This window comes from Porites lutea, chromosome 6 (genome assembly GCF_958299795.1).
Source record: "Porites lutea chromosome 6, jaPorLute2.1, whole genome shotgun sequence".
In the NCBI taxonomy this organism is placed as follows: Eukaryota; Metazoa; Cnidaria; class Anthozoa; order Scleractinia; family Poritidae; genus Porites; species Porites lutea.
In genome coordinates this window covers 17,471,361-17,489,069 of record NC_133206.1, presented here as the reverse complement: position 1 = coordinate 17,489,069, position 17,709 = coordinate 17,471,361, and the positions used below count along the sequence as shown (strand labels likewise).

General features: G+C 38.7%; 1 protein-coding gene across 1 annotated transcript; it reads left to right on the top strand.

The window, feature by feature from the left end:
• The first annotated feature begins 1,263 nt into the window (after positions 1 to 1,263).
• On the top strand, positions 1,264 to 6,951 carry LOC140941952 (tyrosine-protein kinase receptor Tie-1-like). The gene is made up of 6 exons (XM_073390950.1): positions 1,264 to 1,407; positions 1,572 to 1,642; positions 1,738 to 1,778; positions 2,892 to 2,991; positions 6,403 to 6,502; positions 6,830 to 6,951. The coding sequence occupies exons 1-6, from the start codon at positions 1,264 to 1,266 to the stop codon at positions 6,923 to 6,925; spliced, it is 552 nt and encodes a 183-aa protein (XP_073247051.1). The 3' UTR covers positions 6,926 to 6,951.
• The last annotated feature ends 10,758 nt before the right edge of the window (positions 6,952 to 17,709 follow it).

Sequence of the window (17,709 nt, the reverse complement as noted above, 5' to 3'; positions counted from 1 at the left end):
TTAATAGGCGCATGTACTCAAGAGGCTATGTTTTATCCTAGTCAGTATTATCTATTAACGTTGATTTAACAGGGATGATTTTCATTACTATATTATCAATTTATTATTTTTCTAGAGGAGATTCTTGTTGTGACTGAACTTATCCCTAATGGAAGCCTGGAAAAATTCCTGAAATCAAAGCGGATGGTAGGCGTTCCTGGCGAAGCGAGTACTTATGAAAATGTGCATTTTGGGCTAAACGACCGGGAGTTACTAGTTATTGCATATCAAATTGCTTTGGGAATGCAACACTTAGAGGAGAAAAAGGTACGAACTGACAGAAGTTCTATTACCCTTCTTCAACGCATTGTATCAGTAACTGAAAAATTCAGAAAACTGTAAAGCCAGAAATAGTCTGTGTTGCAGGGAAAAGCTAACCAGGAGTGAGAAAACTAAACCTCAACCTTGAGGGATTCAAGTCGCTGGAAAAATCGAGCATAGGACAGAATGAAACTATTTCAAGCCAAGAAAATTCAGTCTTTGATAAAATTTAAGTTTGGGCATGCTCTCTTCTATTCTCAAAGGATGGTACTCTTTCCGCTTCACTGAGCCTCTTCGTTTGCTTGCCACATTGATGAATGAATATTAAGGGCTGTCTGCATCCTATAAACCATATTGTACGCGCGTTATGTATATTGATAACTAGACCATAGTGTATACTTGTATTAAAACTGACATAAAAGAATGAAAATTAGACCCTTTCAAAAGCAGAGGAGGGGAAGGGAGGTCGAGTTGCTCTCATGGTTGAACCATCACTATTTGGATATCAACTAAGAATCTAAAAGATGACCGTCACAGGTCGCCCTGCAGTTTTATATCCCATAATATTAACTTCATTTAGTGGAGCGTCTATGAAAAAAAAAGAACAAAAACAAAACAAACAGACGATTGAAGGTCTGCGACCAAACTTGCCACGCTTTGGTCAGGGAATTGACCACTCCAGAAAATACTATAACATACCATAATGCTCTTTGTTTGTCACCCCAAAATTTTGCATAAGCATTGTTTTCAGTTTCTCTTGGGGCCATTTTAACTCCCAAGAGAAATTGTAGACAATGCTTATGCAAATTTTGGGGTGACAAACAAAGATCATTATGGTATGTTATGGTATTTTCTGGAGTGGTCAATTGTTTGTTCTTGCAATTGCACCTCTATCAGGACTAAGATAGCCTCCTATGCAGATCGTTCTCAAGCGTTCTCACTTACTTCGCAGGTATCTTCTGTATGTTTGAATCTCTCCCTATAGCTCTTCATCGCGACCTTTCAGCTAGAAATGTCTTCATTGGCGAAAACCTCGTAGCCAAAGTTGGTGACTTTGGATTGGCAAGGGATATCTCGTTCGATGGCATTTACACCAAAACATCCTCTGTAAGTACATGTTAGTTCGGGAATCACTCTTTTTCTAGTATCCTTAGTTTAACCATACAATCCAAGTACGTTAGCGCTAGCATAAAGCTTTTTACTTCACCCTTTTCTTTTTCCTAACCTACTGTCTGTAGCTTCTAAAAAGAGATTTGTTTTCTCTTCTATAGGGTAAAGTACCTTGGAGATGGATGGCGTTAGAATCGTTAAAGGATCGTGTATATACTTCCAAAAGTGACGTGTAGGTTTCCTAACTATACCGTTTACTCATGTATGTAAATTGAATTATTCTTTGACTTATAGTAATATCTTTCTGTTTCTTTCGTTTTCTTAAAGATGGTCGTATGGTATTGTGTTGTGGGAGATTGCCACTTATGGTGGGTATTAAAAGTAGAAAAATTTGTATGCTCTCTTCCAAGATAAAACTTACCATTTTATATATAATAAATATGTTCCGTAGAGTATTAGTAACACCAAAAACGAATACAAACATCCCACGATATTTTGTTCTAGGGAATAGGTTATTTATATTCTTGAAGATCGGTTTGAGAAGTATTTTTTGCAAACGTCGTGCATGATGGAACATTCATATTTTCCCGAAGGAAATAAAAAATGAGAGCGAAATTGTAAGCGTAAACATTACCGAATTTCTGTCTTGAGTAAAGTTGCCTGAAGAGCATGATCGAATAGCAAAATTTAAACCAAGATTATGCGCTAGATAGAACACAATGAAGTTGACAATAGGCCTGACTGTGTTTTACAGTTACACGTGGAGACGAGGCTGGGTTGACCTAATTATGTTAAATCAGTTAGTTGTTATGCTAACTAGTATTTTTTAAATATAATGATCTTGAGAAAAGGAAACTGTTTGTATCAAAACAAGGCCAACCTCCCTTAGCCTTTTAGCGAATGTGAGACTGATACCAAGCTCATAACTGTAAAATAGTCTATTGTCCATGAAGTACTTCCCCACAGAGGAACTGACCAGTATTTGGTCAAGGAAATCAACATAACACACTCCAAAAACTCTTGATGAAGAGATGAATTATCAAGTCCGTTGTTGTCAACTTATTCTTTGAAACTCCTTGACTAACTCCTTGACTTTGCGGAAGATGTTTCTTTCTTGGCTTTGCAAATCGATTTTCCACAAAAACCGGAAAGCCATTATAAGCCCTACACTAAGCTGTGACGAAATGAGTTGCTCCAAATAACACATTTAACCATCTTGACTTTTTTTATTTTATTTTATTTCTGACCAATCTTTTAAAACAACGTCGAAAACTGATTTTAAACAGGTCAGACATTCTCATTATAAGTAAACGTTTTTGTTGTTGTTTGCTTTTGTTTGCTTATTTGTTTGTTTGTTTTTCTTTAGTTCGTCTAAGTCGATGGAATAAAAGATCTGTTATTGGACGGTTTAGTGTGTAGTATCGTGGGATATTTCTACCCGTTTCTTGTGATATGACCTAAAATTTGGTGGATGTCTGTAGGTGAGGTGCCGTACCCTAACATAATAATACTAGCGGATCTAATCAGTTGGCTGTCCATGGGGAACCGTATGTCACGTCCGGAACATAGCTCAGACGAACTGTAAGTTTGCAATTGTCCTTAAGCTTATACAAATGAATAAATGAATATTCAAAAACTCAATATTTTAATCAATATTTATCCAGGGACATCCAATTTAGTAGAGCTAGTTTAAATGCAGCCCTGACACAACACAAAAGCAAAGACATTAAAACATTAAAACTAGAAAATTAATTAAGTTACACAGCCAAAATGTACCGCGGGTATTACTGTTTAAAATGGCGCTTTAGCTTGATTTTAAATTCGCTGAGCATCTCTACTTGTCTAATGATCCCCTGGAGCTTTAGCGTGTCACGCTCTATTAACTGCGATTTACCGTTTCAATGTAAATCTTTATAGATTTAGGTCCTGTTTACACGGAGGTGGGGGGACCCAAGGTAAGTGAGTTAACATTTGGCGGGTCACCCCACCTATCATGTTAACGTGATCAAATTAAAATGACCTGTAACCTTGAAACTCTGTTACCTTGTAGTTACCTTAATACTCTTAAAGTCGGTACAATATATGTCCCCATACATGATATACGTACCGCTATAGCAGTGTTAAGCGCTGCACTCAAGACTTATCAGTTGTGAAGACGCAAGGCATTGAGACACGCTTTTCCAGGAATGTCTTTGAAATTTAAAGAACATCATCCTCGGAATTCGGACTCGCACACACTTGGAGGTCGTGAACAAATGAGAGCATTCTGAGCCCTTAAGAACTTGCAAACTCGGCAACGGCATCAGCAGATTTTCTGGTGTTCTTTTCACAGTTCTTTGTGTGTTCCAATGTATCAGTCGGAACGAACATGTGGGAGACGGTCTTTAAAATCGTCTCCAAATGCTGAATCTCTATCACTCGCGGTCTCCCCATTTTCCCTCAGTTCTTCATTGTCTCGCTAACTTTGCATTAGTGAAACTCCAATGTAGGTCAGGGTCAGGGTCATTTATTTTAGATTTTTCATTGCTTTCAGGTTCATGACCCTGAGAAAGCAAATTTTTTACACACGTGTCTTAACCGCTACGTAAACTTTTAGTTGAAAATAAACAGCAGAAACAGCTGATCGATCGCGCGAAACTGGATGATGTACACCTAACTTTCCAACAGATCCTTTTCATTACATTTTTTGATTTATACGGAGGCATTTTAACCAAAACTTTAGTTGAGAAACAGTCAGTTTTTCCATCTCTTCCTTAATAAAACTAGCACCAGGAATGTCCTCTGGAGTAAGAGCCACTTGATCGTCCGCCATGTTAGTTATTTTAAATTTGCCGCGAGGGCTATTAAGCCTCACTTCCATGCAACTTCCGTTTTTTTCTGGAAACGGAGTATTGCGTAAAAATCCAGAACTTGAACGGGATTTGAAACCGTGACCTCGCGATACCGGTGCGATGCTCTAACCATGCAACTAAGCTATGAAGTCAATGATGTTGGGAGCTGGTCAATTATGTGTTCATATGTTCCCGTGATGAGATGAATGTGACAAATGTATATGAAGTAAATCATATATGAGAACTGCGGAAATGAATGCTGGCAGTCGTGAACGCAATACACCATTTGCTCGATGACGCCTTTTACTACTAAGACCAGACTTCATTTCGTTCTTTCTTTCAAATTTAAAATTGGTAATCCAAGTGATGTTTAAATAACAAAAGCTCTAATTTACATAAGAAAGAAAAACCCTGAAGGATTCTGGTAGTAGTAGTAAAATTACGTCATCGTGAATATGGTCTGTTTATGGAATTGCGTAAGAAGCCTGAAAGAAAATTCAGGACTTCAACGGGATTTGAACCTGTGACCTCGCGCTCTAACCAGCTAAGCTATAAAGTCACTTATTTTGGGAGCTGGTCAATTATGTGTTCATGTTCCCGTGAAAGAGATGTATGTGGCAAAATAATGTATATGAAATAAATCATATATGAGAACTGTTCCAGGCTCCGAGATAGTCGGGTCTGTAGAAGGCACAAGTGTAATAATTGGACCCAAGTGTAATAAAGGTCCCATCTGTAATAACATTTGGACCCAAGCGTAATAAAAGTCCCATCCGTAATAACATTTGGACCCAAGCGTAATAAAAGTCCCATCCGTAATAACATTTTGAACCCAAGCGTAATAAAGGTCCTATCTGTAATAACAGTTGGACCGTCTTCAGCTTGTCTTACTTTGCTTAGAAATCAGCGCGACATTTTGGAGCTCTTACATTGAAATTCTCACCTGACACCATTACGATCCAAAAGATGGCCAATTTGCAAAATATTGTCACGCGCCTCTGCATCATTGTTCTCAGCTAGTCTAATGGTGCTTATCATAAAGCGATATTTTGGAGCTCTTGAAAGATAGTGAGAGACACCTCCGAATAAAGATAACATAAGAATTTTAACGTTATAACTAGTAATAGCCAAAGGTTACGGAGTGCGGGCGATAACGATCGAAGGTTTTCCTCCAGCGCTGTGCTTTGCGTACGTTTCACGTGACAGATGGTCAAAACACGCGTGATAAGATTACGAGTGATAGAAGGTCCAAACGCACGTGATCAAATTGTGTTCTGTGCATTCCATTCATTCTTAGTGGAAGTCCAAACGAAAGCTGACTACATACATGCGATGGGTGCGTAATAACAACCTTGACATTAGGATTGCGGGCTCCTCTTGTCGCCCGCAGCAACAAAAAACACTCTCGTAAGAACGCAGTAAAGCAGTACTGAGCACATATTTTCTTTGGTTAATAGTTCTCAGTGACAATGGCATTTTTTTAATGGCCAGTTCCGTTTATCTAATAGTAAATACTTTTCTAGCCGAACTACTACATCTAAAATTCAGTTTGACAGTGACGTGAAAGCCATGGAGATTAAATTAAATGGCAGAGGTTGGTTTCCGCAGGTCACGTGATTTTACACTCTTTACCTCTTATTGGCCATAATTTGTTGTTGGTATATTACCAGTTTGAGTATAAAGGTAACTTTTACAAATACGGCCTTTATTACACTTAGGTCCAAATGTTATTACAGATAGGACCTTTATTACGCTTGGGCTCAAAATGTTATTACGGATGAGACTTTTATTACGCTTGGGTCCAAATGTTATTACAGATGGGACCTTTATTACACTTGGGTCCAATTATTACACTTGTGCCTTCTACATAGTCCGCTGAATTGAGAAGACGCGAACACACACACACACAAAAAAAAAAACAAGAAAGAAAGAAAGAAAGAAAGAAGTCAAAAACGGGAGGAAAATGGGGAGAGGAAGGGCGGCGGAGCCTATAATCTCTGCCAACTTTTCACATGCCTTACACTTTCGCGTCAGTTTTCCCCCATTATCTCTAAGCCTGGAACAGGCTATTTAACAATCGGATAGCGTTTCCTTCTTCAAGACGAGTTGTAATTAGGTATTACAGATTAATTATTCAAATATTTTCCGTTGCTATTTGCAGGTATGAAATGATGCGTTTATGTTGGTTAGAAAACCCTTTGATGAGACCCACATTTGCTGAAATAACGAAGCGATTCCAGTATTATTTACGAGAATATAAGGTGCTGTCTTGAGTCTCCCTTTGTTTAATCCATTAAATACTGTAAAGTGAAATCACTGAACAAATTTATTGCTACTCCAAAAAAAGCCAATTTCGGTTCCTATCAAAAATTATTGGTTCATTACTATTTATCAGCCACAAAAAAGGGAAAGCCGCTGTCGCTGACTTTCACAGGACCAAAAACAAACAAGAATCCGTAAAGTTAACGTGGCGGAAAGAAGCGACTCCGTTACGGTGAACTCAAGAGGGCGGAATGTCTAATATAAACAGTATTACGACACATTTGTTTGTTTGTTTGCTTATATATATTTGGTTACACCCAATTTAGAGAAATTATGTGAATGTAACCGACGGTGGCTCAGAAAAGGACCCAGAAGTCTCGTTATTGGATGGGATTTCCTTGACCAAAACTACGACGGTTTGACATCTGGATCAGCATGCTACGAGGCAGTTCTTAGTATTGGTAGAAGTGGAACATTTATCAAACACCTGCAAGATCACATTATATAAATTATGGTCAAAAGATTGAAAAGATACTGATACCCACACCACAACACACAAGCTAACCATAAGTGGTTTCTGCAACACGAAGAAACTTAACCGCATTATTTTATTGCGATCTAAAAGTCACAATTTTGCTTAATTAAGATGACCAGTATGGATTATGTTTCTACTCCTAGTGCGCAATTTTTGACCGGGTTTGTAAAATCGTTATAACCTCTCTCAGCTGAAGTCGCTGTTCCTGATCGTCCATCTAATTATTGTCATTAACAATATCCAAAGTAGCCATTCTGAACGTTAATAGTGCAGCCATTCTCTTTTTCCTTTTTCCTTCTTCTTTTGCTCTGTGTTACCTTTACTTGCTCTAGCGTGATTTTTGGGCTTGAAAATGTCGGGATTTGGCCTTTTTCCCCATGTTCGGTTAAAAAATGGCTATTGATTGTTTTCAGTAGGCCCATTTCTGAAAATCGAGTCGTTTTGGATTTTATATCATTAACGTTGATTATGTTGTTATTATAGATGGTTTTCACAGTGAATTCATCCAATTGTAAAGTCAGAATAGCGAGGTTTTACGAATTCTCATTTACATTAGGTTGAAGATAAACAAAAATTAAATCTTTGTACAAGTTTCCAATCCCGTAGCATGTTTCCGAGTCTTCACAGTGCGTGATATCAAAATAGGAATGTTGTCTCGTTGAAAAAAAGCCTCTCCTCCCGATTTTTCAGCAGTATAACCATTTTAAGTACTAGAAGATATGTTTATGCGCACGTATGCTAGTTCTCGCGAGTGAACAGAAAGAGCTGTTATAGAAAAAGTGAACTCCAAATGTTTTTGTTGATTTCCGGTGGCCATCATGAGGAGACACAAAGGGCTTGCACTGTAAGTATCCCGGAAGGCTCCATACAATTCCTTATAATTTTGTTATAAGGAATTGTATGGAGCCTTCCAGGAGACTTTTCTTCATTACCTTAGGCGCGGCGGATTTTGTCACGTATGGTCAGCGCGAGGTGTTTTTCCCGACACCCTTCTGTCAGGAAAATGTCATCATATGAAAGCAAACCAGACACGATCGCGTCGGCAGGCCGAAGCCGGCAAAAATAAAAGGCTTTTCTTCTTCCAGTTTTGTTTCGATGTGGTCAAAATAAATCAGGTTTGTAGGTTGTAGGTAATAAAATATTGTCTTATTCAGTTCTCAAGGACCTTTGGAAAACGAGATAATTGACTAGGGAAAGAAGCGTGAAAACGCTTTTCTGGAAGAAAATATATTTTAATTCTCGCAGCAATTTTGCGAAATCGCGAAGCGCAATATATTCAGTTTCTTCCAAAGCCGTCATGATTAACAAGTGTAATGCCATCACAACTAAAAATGAATTTAGTTTGTATCGCAAAAGCCGCGAAAATAGAGATGAAACAAAAAATGGATCGGAAAAATTAATAAAATCACCAAAAAACCGTCTCGCGGGAGCTTTGTCAAACAAACCGTTGGTTTATTTAACCTAACCTGGAAAAGGAGACGTCTGCACGCATAATTCATTTCATCCTACATGTAATTGTGATTTCGGGAACGGACCTCGGGAGCCTCATTGCCGTAGTATCTTCTACATTGCAGAAACTACAGCAGAATCGCCCTGCTCGCGTGCTAACTTTCCGTTCCAATTATGACTATACAGTACCAGTGAATTGTTTCGAAATTTAAAGGGGCGAAATTTATTTCCATCAGCGCGTAGTTAGCTAGTTAAGCAATAATAATGCACAGCACTGTAAATAACACGGTTCTAGAATATCTGACGGCTTCGCGTTTTGTTCGTCGCTGCATGCGATTTAATCGCTTATAACCTAACAGAAAATGCATGAATACAAACAAGCTCGCTGTTCCACAACCCCGCACTGAATTTTAAAAGAGAAGCCTTTCTTATAACGGAAGAGTGTTGTAGAACAGCTTGTTTCTGAAGGTGCGGCAATAATTTTTTTAAAGGAAAATTAAGAAACCTTAATTTAGATATATGTATCTTAACACAAGGCCTAAATGTGAAGCAGGTTTTTTTTATTGTTATATCGTTATTTTAGTTTTTATCTGGTTAGATTTCTATACTTGAATGTAAATATACCTAAGGGAAATACCATGTATTACCTTACCTTACCTCTGTGATGTGTGTAAATTTATCTTTTGCTATGATTTTAGACAATTTGACTTCTCCTGACTATCAATTGTGCGTCAAAACAATGTATCAAGCGCGCGATAAAGAAATTGTTCAAGTGCCACGGTGTAGCACTTTATGACAAAGTTTTAACTGGAAAACTTGCTGCCATCTGATGTACACCTGTATAGTTTATGTTTGTAAGCTCTACCTAAAATGATCACTGGGTTACACTGCACCCATGGGTGTGCCACCTAAAGTGCAGCCTATGTTTGTTAGCTCTACCTAAAGAATCACTGGGTTACACTGCACCCATGGGTGTGCCACCTAAAGTGCAGCCTATGTTTGTTAGCTCTACCTAAAGAATCACTGGGTTACACTGCACCCATGGGTGTGCCACCTAAAGTGCAGTCTATGTTTGTTAACTCTACCTAAAGAATCACTGGGTTACACTGCACCCATGGGTGTGCCACCTAAAGTGCAGTCTATGTTTGTTAGCTCTGCCTAAAGAATCCCTGGGTTACACTGCGCCCATGGGTGTGCCACCTAAAGTGCAGTCTATGTTTGTTAGCTCTGCCTAAAGAATCACTGGGTTACACTTCACCCATGGGTGTGCCACCTAAAGTGCAGCCTATGTTTGTTAGCTCTGCCTAAAGAATCACTGGGTTACACTTCACCCATGGGTGTGCCACCTAAAGTGCAGTCTGTGTTTGTTAGCTCTACCTAAAGAATCACTGGGTTACACTGCACCCATGGGTGTGCCACCTAAAGTGCAGCCTATGTTTGTTAGCTCTGCCTAAAGAATCGCTGGGTTACACTGCACCCATGGGTGTGCCACCTAAAGTGCAGCCTATGTTTGTTAGCTCTGCCTAAAGAATCGCTGGGTTACACTGCACCCATGGGTGTGCCACCTAAAGTGCAGCCTATGTTTGTTAGCTCTACCTAAAGAATCACTGGGTTACACTGCACCCTGTGACGGACGTTTGCCTCGCGCTCTCTTCAGAGACAAAAAAGCTATAGTCTGTTTGGACAAAATTCAAGCTTTGTTCCCCCTAAAAATTTGACACCATATTGGGCCCCGAAAGACGTTAAAAGTTCCTCCACAATAGAAGAGTGTTTTGCTAGAGGTTAGAAACATTTGGCTTACATGAGTTTCAATATAAAGGTGCAAAAACTTATCAGCATAATTATAGCACACAAACTTTGTCATCAAACTCCTGGCATGTAGCCTGAATAAGCCAAGCAAATATAAATAAAGCATATAACCAGAAATATTCGTCAAATGGTCTCGTTAAGTAAATTATACTTCACTTTGCGAAAGAAATTTATCTCTTGTATCCGTGTTACGCATCGAAAAAGCGAGGAGTCATCGCATGACATTAGGTAACAGAGGTAATACCCACGGGTTTCACGAATTCCAGTTCCACGATTTTTCGCCGAGTAACAAATTTAAAACTTCAATTCTTACCTTACAGTTGTCGGTTCATTTACCTTACATTCGCCAACACTAGTAAACATGGACAAAACGATGAAATCCGGCACTCTTCTTTCAGAAGTAGCAAGCCGCATGAAGTAAAATCCACCGATATGCGCTGCATTCTCACCACAAATATAAACATTTGTCGTGGAGAAAATACGACGAGGAGGAAAAAATGCCAGATGTTCGCCTCGGCTATGTATTCTAGCTACCAAGCCGGCGTATCTCCAGAAGGTGGACTCGAAGTGGGACAAACCTTGTGAATTTTTCAGGAGCGCTTTACGCGCAAACTAATTTATTCTGGCGCGAAATGAAGATTAAGATAATGTATCTGAAATCTAATACACGACAAGAAAATTTTCGCACTTTCGAGGAGCGCGACATATTAAATGGGATTAAGTCGGATTAGCTGCCAGCGGAGAAAACATCCCTGCGTGGGATTGTACTTCCAGTAAAAAGCCTCTGTGTCCTCTCATGTTAGTGGACCAAAACGGTCCACCAATATGGTGTCTCCATACAAAGATCTACAAAGTTGCGTGAAACGTTTGGGCAAATAACTCAGAAACTGTGTTTATATATAAGTCTTTTACAACATTTCATTTTCTTGGCTCCTTCCACTGGACGGTTTCTAATTTATTTTTTTTGGTTGCGTGACAGTGAAAACGATCTATTGTTTAAATTTATTTCTCTGTTGGTGTTTCTCCTTATTACATAGTATTATGTGTTACGTAAAACATGTTTGCTTAACTAAGTTAACCAGTATGGATTATGTAAAATGGTAAAATTTATCTTTAAAATGATCTTAACTGAATGAAAACCTACGAAACTCACCTACAACAAAATAAATAACAGTAACTGCTTCAAACTTTGTAGTGAATAGACAACATATTAAATTTTTATTAAGTATTTTAGTATTGTAAATATTCACTTTTTTAGCGTCTTAATAGTATATTTTATGAAGTGTCCCCAATTACCCCTATTTAGGCCAATTTTTTTTCAACTTTGCATGCCAAAAAATTACGTCACATTTTTCTCCTTTTTTATCGTTCCCAGGCCCCGAAATCGTGACCCAAAATCATGTCGATAATTGTTAATTTTTAGCTAGCGAAAAACAAAACTAGCCAAAGTTTACGATTACTTTCTCTAAATGTACGGTTATATTTACGATATTTATTAATTACCCTATCTGGAAGTCGTAAAATGCGTTGGGAAAGTGAAAAATAACCATGTAAATCGGGGTTCGAAGTCGTCGAACTCGAAAGAAACCGTGACAGTACAGGCATTGACCGCTCGGCTTAAACACGATCATCACTTCAAGCGGCCTTATCGTTTAAAACATGCGTATTTGAAATGTATATGTACGGGTTGATATGGAAAGCCTGGGATCTAATTAACATTTAAGCCCCAAATTCGTAAAATTCGTACGTGTTCGAGCGAAAAATATATGTAGATTAGCGTTTGAAAAGTACTCCTTCACAAATGTTGGCAATTTTGCGGAGCGCCCGGCCCTTCTTGTAATTTGTAATATCTAGAATTAGCCACAGCTAAAAGCGAAGCTCTCATTGATAAATTTATAACTTAAATCAAACAATAATTTTGTATTCCACAAATCAGTTAACTTAAGGGCACATTCATGTGACTTTTGAGGGAAAAGCTAAGTGATTTTGGAGTGAAACAAATCTTGTATCGAGTTGATATAGCCTTATATGTACACCCAAAAAATAGTCTTCGGTCACATTTAAGAGCAATAATGGCTCTTGATCACAGTAGATAAGGCGTGGAAAACAAATTCTTGGAAAACAAATCAGGCCGAATGTTTTGCGTTCGACAAGTTTACAAATTCTTGCCAATAAATCTGGGTGCGCGCAAACCATTCTTTTTTTTTTATACACCACATCTGAGGAGAAAGAGTACTATGAGGCGCTGTTTTTATCATACAGACCTCTGTACAAAATGCAGTATTTCACAATTTTTCAATACGCAGGACCATCGAAGCACGCGCGGACTTTTAATTAGCGAAACCGTTCAAAAAATGTCCAAAATCACCTATACGGCCAGCCGGTTCTAACTTTTGACAAGCGCCAGATTTGCGAAGAAATTTTAAAAGAGTTACGCTTCAACGTGATAAAGAATTTATTGAGTCTATTTTTTATTAATGGTTTTATAAGGATGTGTAATCTTAAAAAGCGTTTGATACGCTCGGCATTTTGAGCACTCCTGCAAGCGATGTTTATGAACGCCTGAAAACAAACGGCAAAGCGATGAAAATTACACTTATGAGAGTACCAACAATCAATAAAGAAATATAATTCGGTAGAACATTTACAGAGACAACATTTTTCATTCACGAAGACAAATGACTATTTAAGTGTCTCTAAGAATCCTCAAGTCTTTACTAGTAACCTTAAATATTAAGTTTATGTTTTAAGCCGCAGGTGTCCCGGTGTTTGCTTTTTTCAAAGATGAACTCACGACAAGAAAATCGCTCAAAGCTTTCTTTCTACAGCCAAAATTATAACTAAGTATTCTTCGGAAAGTTTTTTCTTTCTATTTATGGTGAATTAATATCGACTAAAGGTTTTTTAAAGTTCTGTAAGCTTAATCTTATATCAAACCTCATACTAGGTCAGATCAGTGTCTCAGTCAAATCTTAATACAAACGTGCATAAACTAGCGTCATAAACTGCGCCGCTGGACTTCATGAAATTAGATATAAATACAATAATTACTCAGGCTTACCATATTTCGAGATGCAGCTCCTGAAAACTATCAAGTAAGGCAATGATCGCTTGAGCCTTCATAATTTTCGTACGCATCCAGCAAGGTGAAAAACAAAAACGATGTCATCCGAAATCGGATTATCGGCTTTGACAAGCGACGCATTTCTCAACCAAAAACCAAATAAACAAACCAGCCATGAATAAGAGAACAGTCTTGATAGCAGCTGTATTTCATTTTTTACATCCAGTTGAAAAATACAGTTAAAAACATTACAAGTTGACTCAAACTCTGTCAGCTTCAGCTGTCAAAGTAAACAACTTTCAAGATGCTGCATAAATTTTACGCATGAACTCACCTGTCAAATTTTAACCAATCAGAGCATAAAAATTGTACGTGGAGCGTGACCAACAGGTGACCATGGTTAGAAAAGGTCTTCCCCGCCTGTATTTTAAAAAAAATGGCTCAATTTTTGCGTCTAAGGTCAGTTTGAAATCAAAATCGTAATAGTGCGGGGCGATACTGACATAAACACAACATATTTGATATGAATTAAAAAATAATAAACAACAGCCTGCGATCATCTGAAAACGAGTAAATTGTCAGCGGATAACTTCAAAAAATACTCGACCTTAATGGGTCGACAACTGAGCCCGCGATATGGCCAGGTGATACTGGTCAGCGGATACCCTGTTTTGACAGCTGTCAATTGATGACAACATTGATGTGCAATCAGCTTTCTCCTGGGCTCCCAAAGTAGCTTGAAAGTGTGAAAGTAAACCTGGGAAGGCCTGTGGTGCGGACGGACGGTCAGTCGGTCGGTCACGTGATTACCAAATTTTCTGGGATGGGTAGATTTACTTACCCATGGTGCTCCGCAGGCGCGCCAGAGCTCCACTATTACGTTTGTGTTGTGTTATGTAGAGGTCGTGCAAAACGACCAAGAAAGGAAGGATAACGGCGATAGTGGGAAATACAGCCACAAAGGATATCCATCATTTCGGGCCCAAATAAACAAGTAATCTTTGAATCTATAAATTCCAAATTTGTCGTAAATTTATTAAGTTGCGTCCGGTTTCATGTTCAGCAACTGATAAATGTTCTATATGTTTGCTGGCAGTAAACTTCTGTACGAATTGTACAATTGCAAATCTCCTCAACAAGATGCTGATGATCGTGACGAAGAACTGGATCCAGAGGAAAGCTTAGGCAAAACAAACTCCGTTTTAAGGATTCTTATGCAAAAAGTCGGACCGGAGTGTGGTATTCCTAATGTGATAATAAATCATAGACTTTGAGACGAACGTGGCTCTTTATTCCGCCGTAAAAACCTTCCACGTGACCAAAACGCTTTTCGGCCGCCATTTTGTTTAGCCTTCTTCATCCAGCCCCATAGCCCGCTCATTCAAACTGCGCATGAGCAGAACCAATTTTTCAGTCTCAAGCAAATGTCTCCATCAAAGGGCTCAATTTTTTGCCATGGAAAATACACACGCGCTTGATATTTACAAAAACTAATATGCTACAGAAACATAACTACAATGCAGAGAAAATACTGACAGAAAAACCAACATGCTACAGAAACACTACCTACTATACAGAGTAGCCTGGGACCAGGCTTGGCTGTGGGGGGAAAAGGCAAAAGAACGGGGTCAAATAGGAAAAATATCGGCGAGCGAAGTGAGCGGCGCGGTATCCTGGGGAGGGGGGATGGGCGGCGGAGCCTGGAGTCATGCCTTTCATGAAGCTGTTCAATGATACCAGATTCTGTTATCTAGCTCTGATTGGTCAAATGTCTTCATGTTGACATATTCGCGTTGCTGTTGACAGTATCGCGCTCTTTCAATATCACGCTCCTACAATTCGGGAAAAGATTTGTTTAAACACGGATTTCGAGCAAGCAATACAAATTTCTTTGCGAGACCTTTCACTTATCCTTTGGCTCCAAGAAGAGCAAAAACTATGCCTGTGATTTGTTGTAAAAAGAAAAAGAAGTATTCAAGATATGGAGATTTCCTTACACTATCCTGTGATAAACTACGGTCACAGTTATAAAGCGATTGACAATAAACCGACGTTCAAAAGGTACAGTATTGTAATCACTCTCCTACCAATAGCGTGATAAAACCCAAAAATCAGTGGATGTAAGTAAAGAATGCATTTTGCGTACAGCTAAGCCTTGTGCTCCGAGAACTCGTAAACCAAAATTGTACGGAGATACCGCGTGAGCAGTATTTTCCCTCTTGCTTGGCTTTTACTTGTTTTAGCGTTTACGAAGTCCGCCTCGCGTGTCAGTCGCGTACTTAACAAACCGAATACGCAATACGATTTTGAGCAGACAGACCTTATAAAAGGGACGACAAATTCAACAGGAATACACTCAAACTGAATAGTCTGTCGTCTAAGGTGCTAAACTCGTACATTTTTCCTCCGCGGAATATAAACTCTACCAAAAACACCCATTGAGCTAATGGCTTAATGACATTTTTGTGAAGGGCTAATTTCCTGGTTGTTTGTCTTATCTGCATCTGAGATGGAGATAGGGAAATAGTTAGAATTCCTTGCAGGCTCAAATTATGCAATCAATGCTTTGTGATTCATTGTTGGTTCAGATAGCAACGCAGGAACATCGTCAGTCTTTGACTCAATTTTCCCTCCGCCTTCCCCGGTACTCCATCCCGGCTGTTTTTTGGGTCATTTCGTAATGATGTTTTGGCGGGTTTTTCCCCCATCTTTGATGTTTGAGATCTAACAAGTTACAGTTTCTGTATATTCAATGTTTATCATTTATTAAACCGTCACGCTGGTGGCATATTTACTCCAAATCCTAGTAGTTGTCATCTCTCTGCGCATCAAACTAGGCGCCAACAAACAGATCACGCAATTAGCTTTGTACACGATGATTGGCCCTAAACAAAAAGCAATATTTCGTCTCTTACATTATAAGAACCTATGTCAACGAGCGTTATGACGCGAACTGCGAACTTGAGGGATCTCCTTGAGAATCTATTCGACTCTTCTTCCCCGGTAGAACACGCCGCATTTTTCCTGAAACGTCTTTATTTCACTTTGCCGAAGCTGGTGTTACTCCAATCGGCGATCGAAGTTAAGTAGATCTCTTTGCTTGCACTATTAGTTCATCTCGAATTCAATTTTTTTTTTACAAAAGCGGCATAATTAGCTCACGCTGACATCCGTGATGAGAACTTGACGTGTTGACATTTCAATGACAAGTTAATTGCCGGAAGGCGGATCGGCGGCATTAAAGACATAATGTCTCCAGGCTCTGCTACCCTTTCTCCTCCCCAGACTACCTCTCGGCTCGCCATGCCGATTTTTTCTCATTTCCCCACAAAGCGGAGCCTGGTCCCAGGCTAATACAGAGAAAATACTAAAAGAACTTAGTGACAGCCAACAACTTAGAAAGATATCCAATTCACTATTGGGCTAAATACTTTGACACTCTAATAAAGGAAAAATGGCGGGCGAGAGGATTGGCCTTCATTTTGGGTTAGTGTTAACATTTTTAGCTACATATCATACCAATGTTTAATACAGACTGACAAATCAAAAGAAATAATGATAAAATACTAAAAAAGTGGTTAGAGAGTAGGGCTTTGCACTAAAACAAAAACTGGTTCTAGTCGGGGAGATTCGAGATTTTACCTACTTTCAAAGTTTTAAAGAAAGAAATAACATTATAGGTGATTATATTTTCTGGTTGGCAGTATAATTTTTTGATAAAAAAAAAATCATTTTTTAAGTAGGGCAACCCCTTTTTCAACCATTTTCGTTTTCATTCAGCTGGGATAAATTCGTCCCCAGACCCCTCTCATTTTGTTCGTCATCATGCTGACAATTACCTATGGCGTGAGCGGCAAAAAATTGTTTTTGCTTTTTTTCGCGGGCCACATCCATGAGAAGAGGAATTTTTGTCTACTAGCTGAGGAGTTTCCATTTATTTTGCTCACTAATTCGTCTGTTGCAGAGGCTATCTATTTTAGACTAAGTAGTCAGGTAATTTTTATTTCCAAGACCTTTCAGTACTTTCATATGTCAATACCGCAGGCATCTTGTTATATAGCTAGTGGATCTGTCTGCCCTAGAATCTTGTTTCCCTTCAAGGTCCTTAACTAACATATATTATTAAAAACTGAATCATTGGATAATGCAATTCTAGCATTTTGATTGGCTTAGCCATTATGGTATATGAGCTATTATACCATGCTCTCCATATATATGGTCGGTGTACGCGTCAGTTTAAAATTGGAAGCTAGCTGAGATTTTTTTTTTCGCGAAGGATAGAACGGCGCCCGAAGCAAATTGTTTTAATTCATTTCTTAGAATACAAGAAATGCAATTTCATCGAAAGA

Excerpts from the sequence above, each read along its gene's own strand:
- LOC140941952 (XM_073390950.1), top strand. The coding sequence starts at position 1,264 with ATGTTTGAATCTCTCCCTATAGCTCTTCATCGCGACCTTTCAGCTAGA. Across the intron at positions 1,408-1,571 it reads TTTACACCAAAACATCCTCT|GGTAAAGTACCTTGGAGATG; the intron begins GTAAGTACATGT and ends TCTCTTCTATAG. Across the intron at positions 6,503-6,829 it reads ATTATTTACGAGAATATAAG|AGAAATTATGTGAATGTAAC; the intron begins GTGCTGTCTTGA and ends CACCCAATTTAG.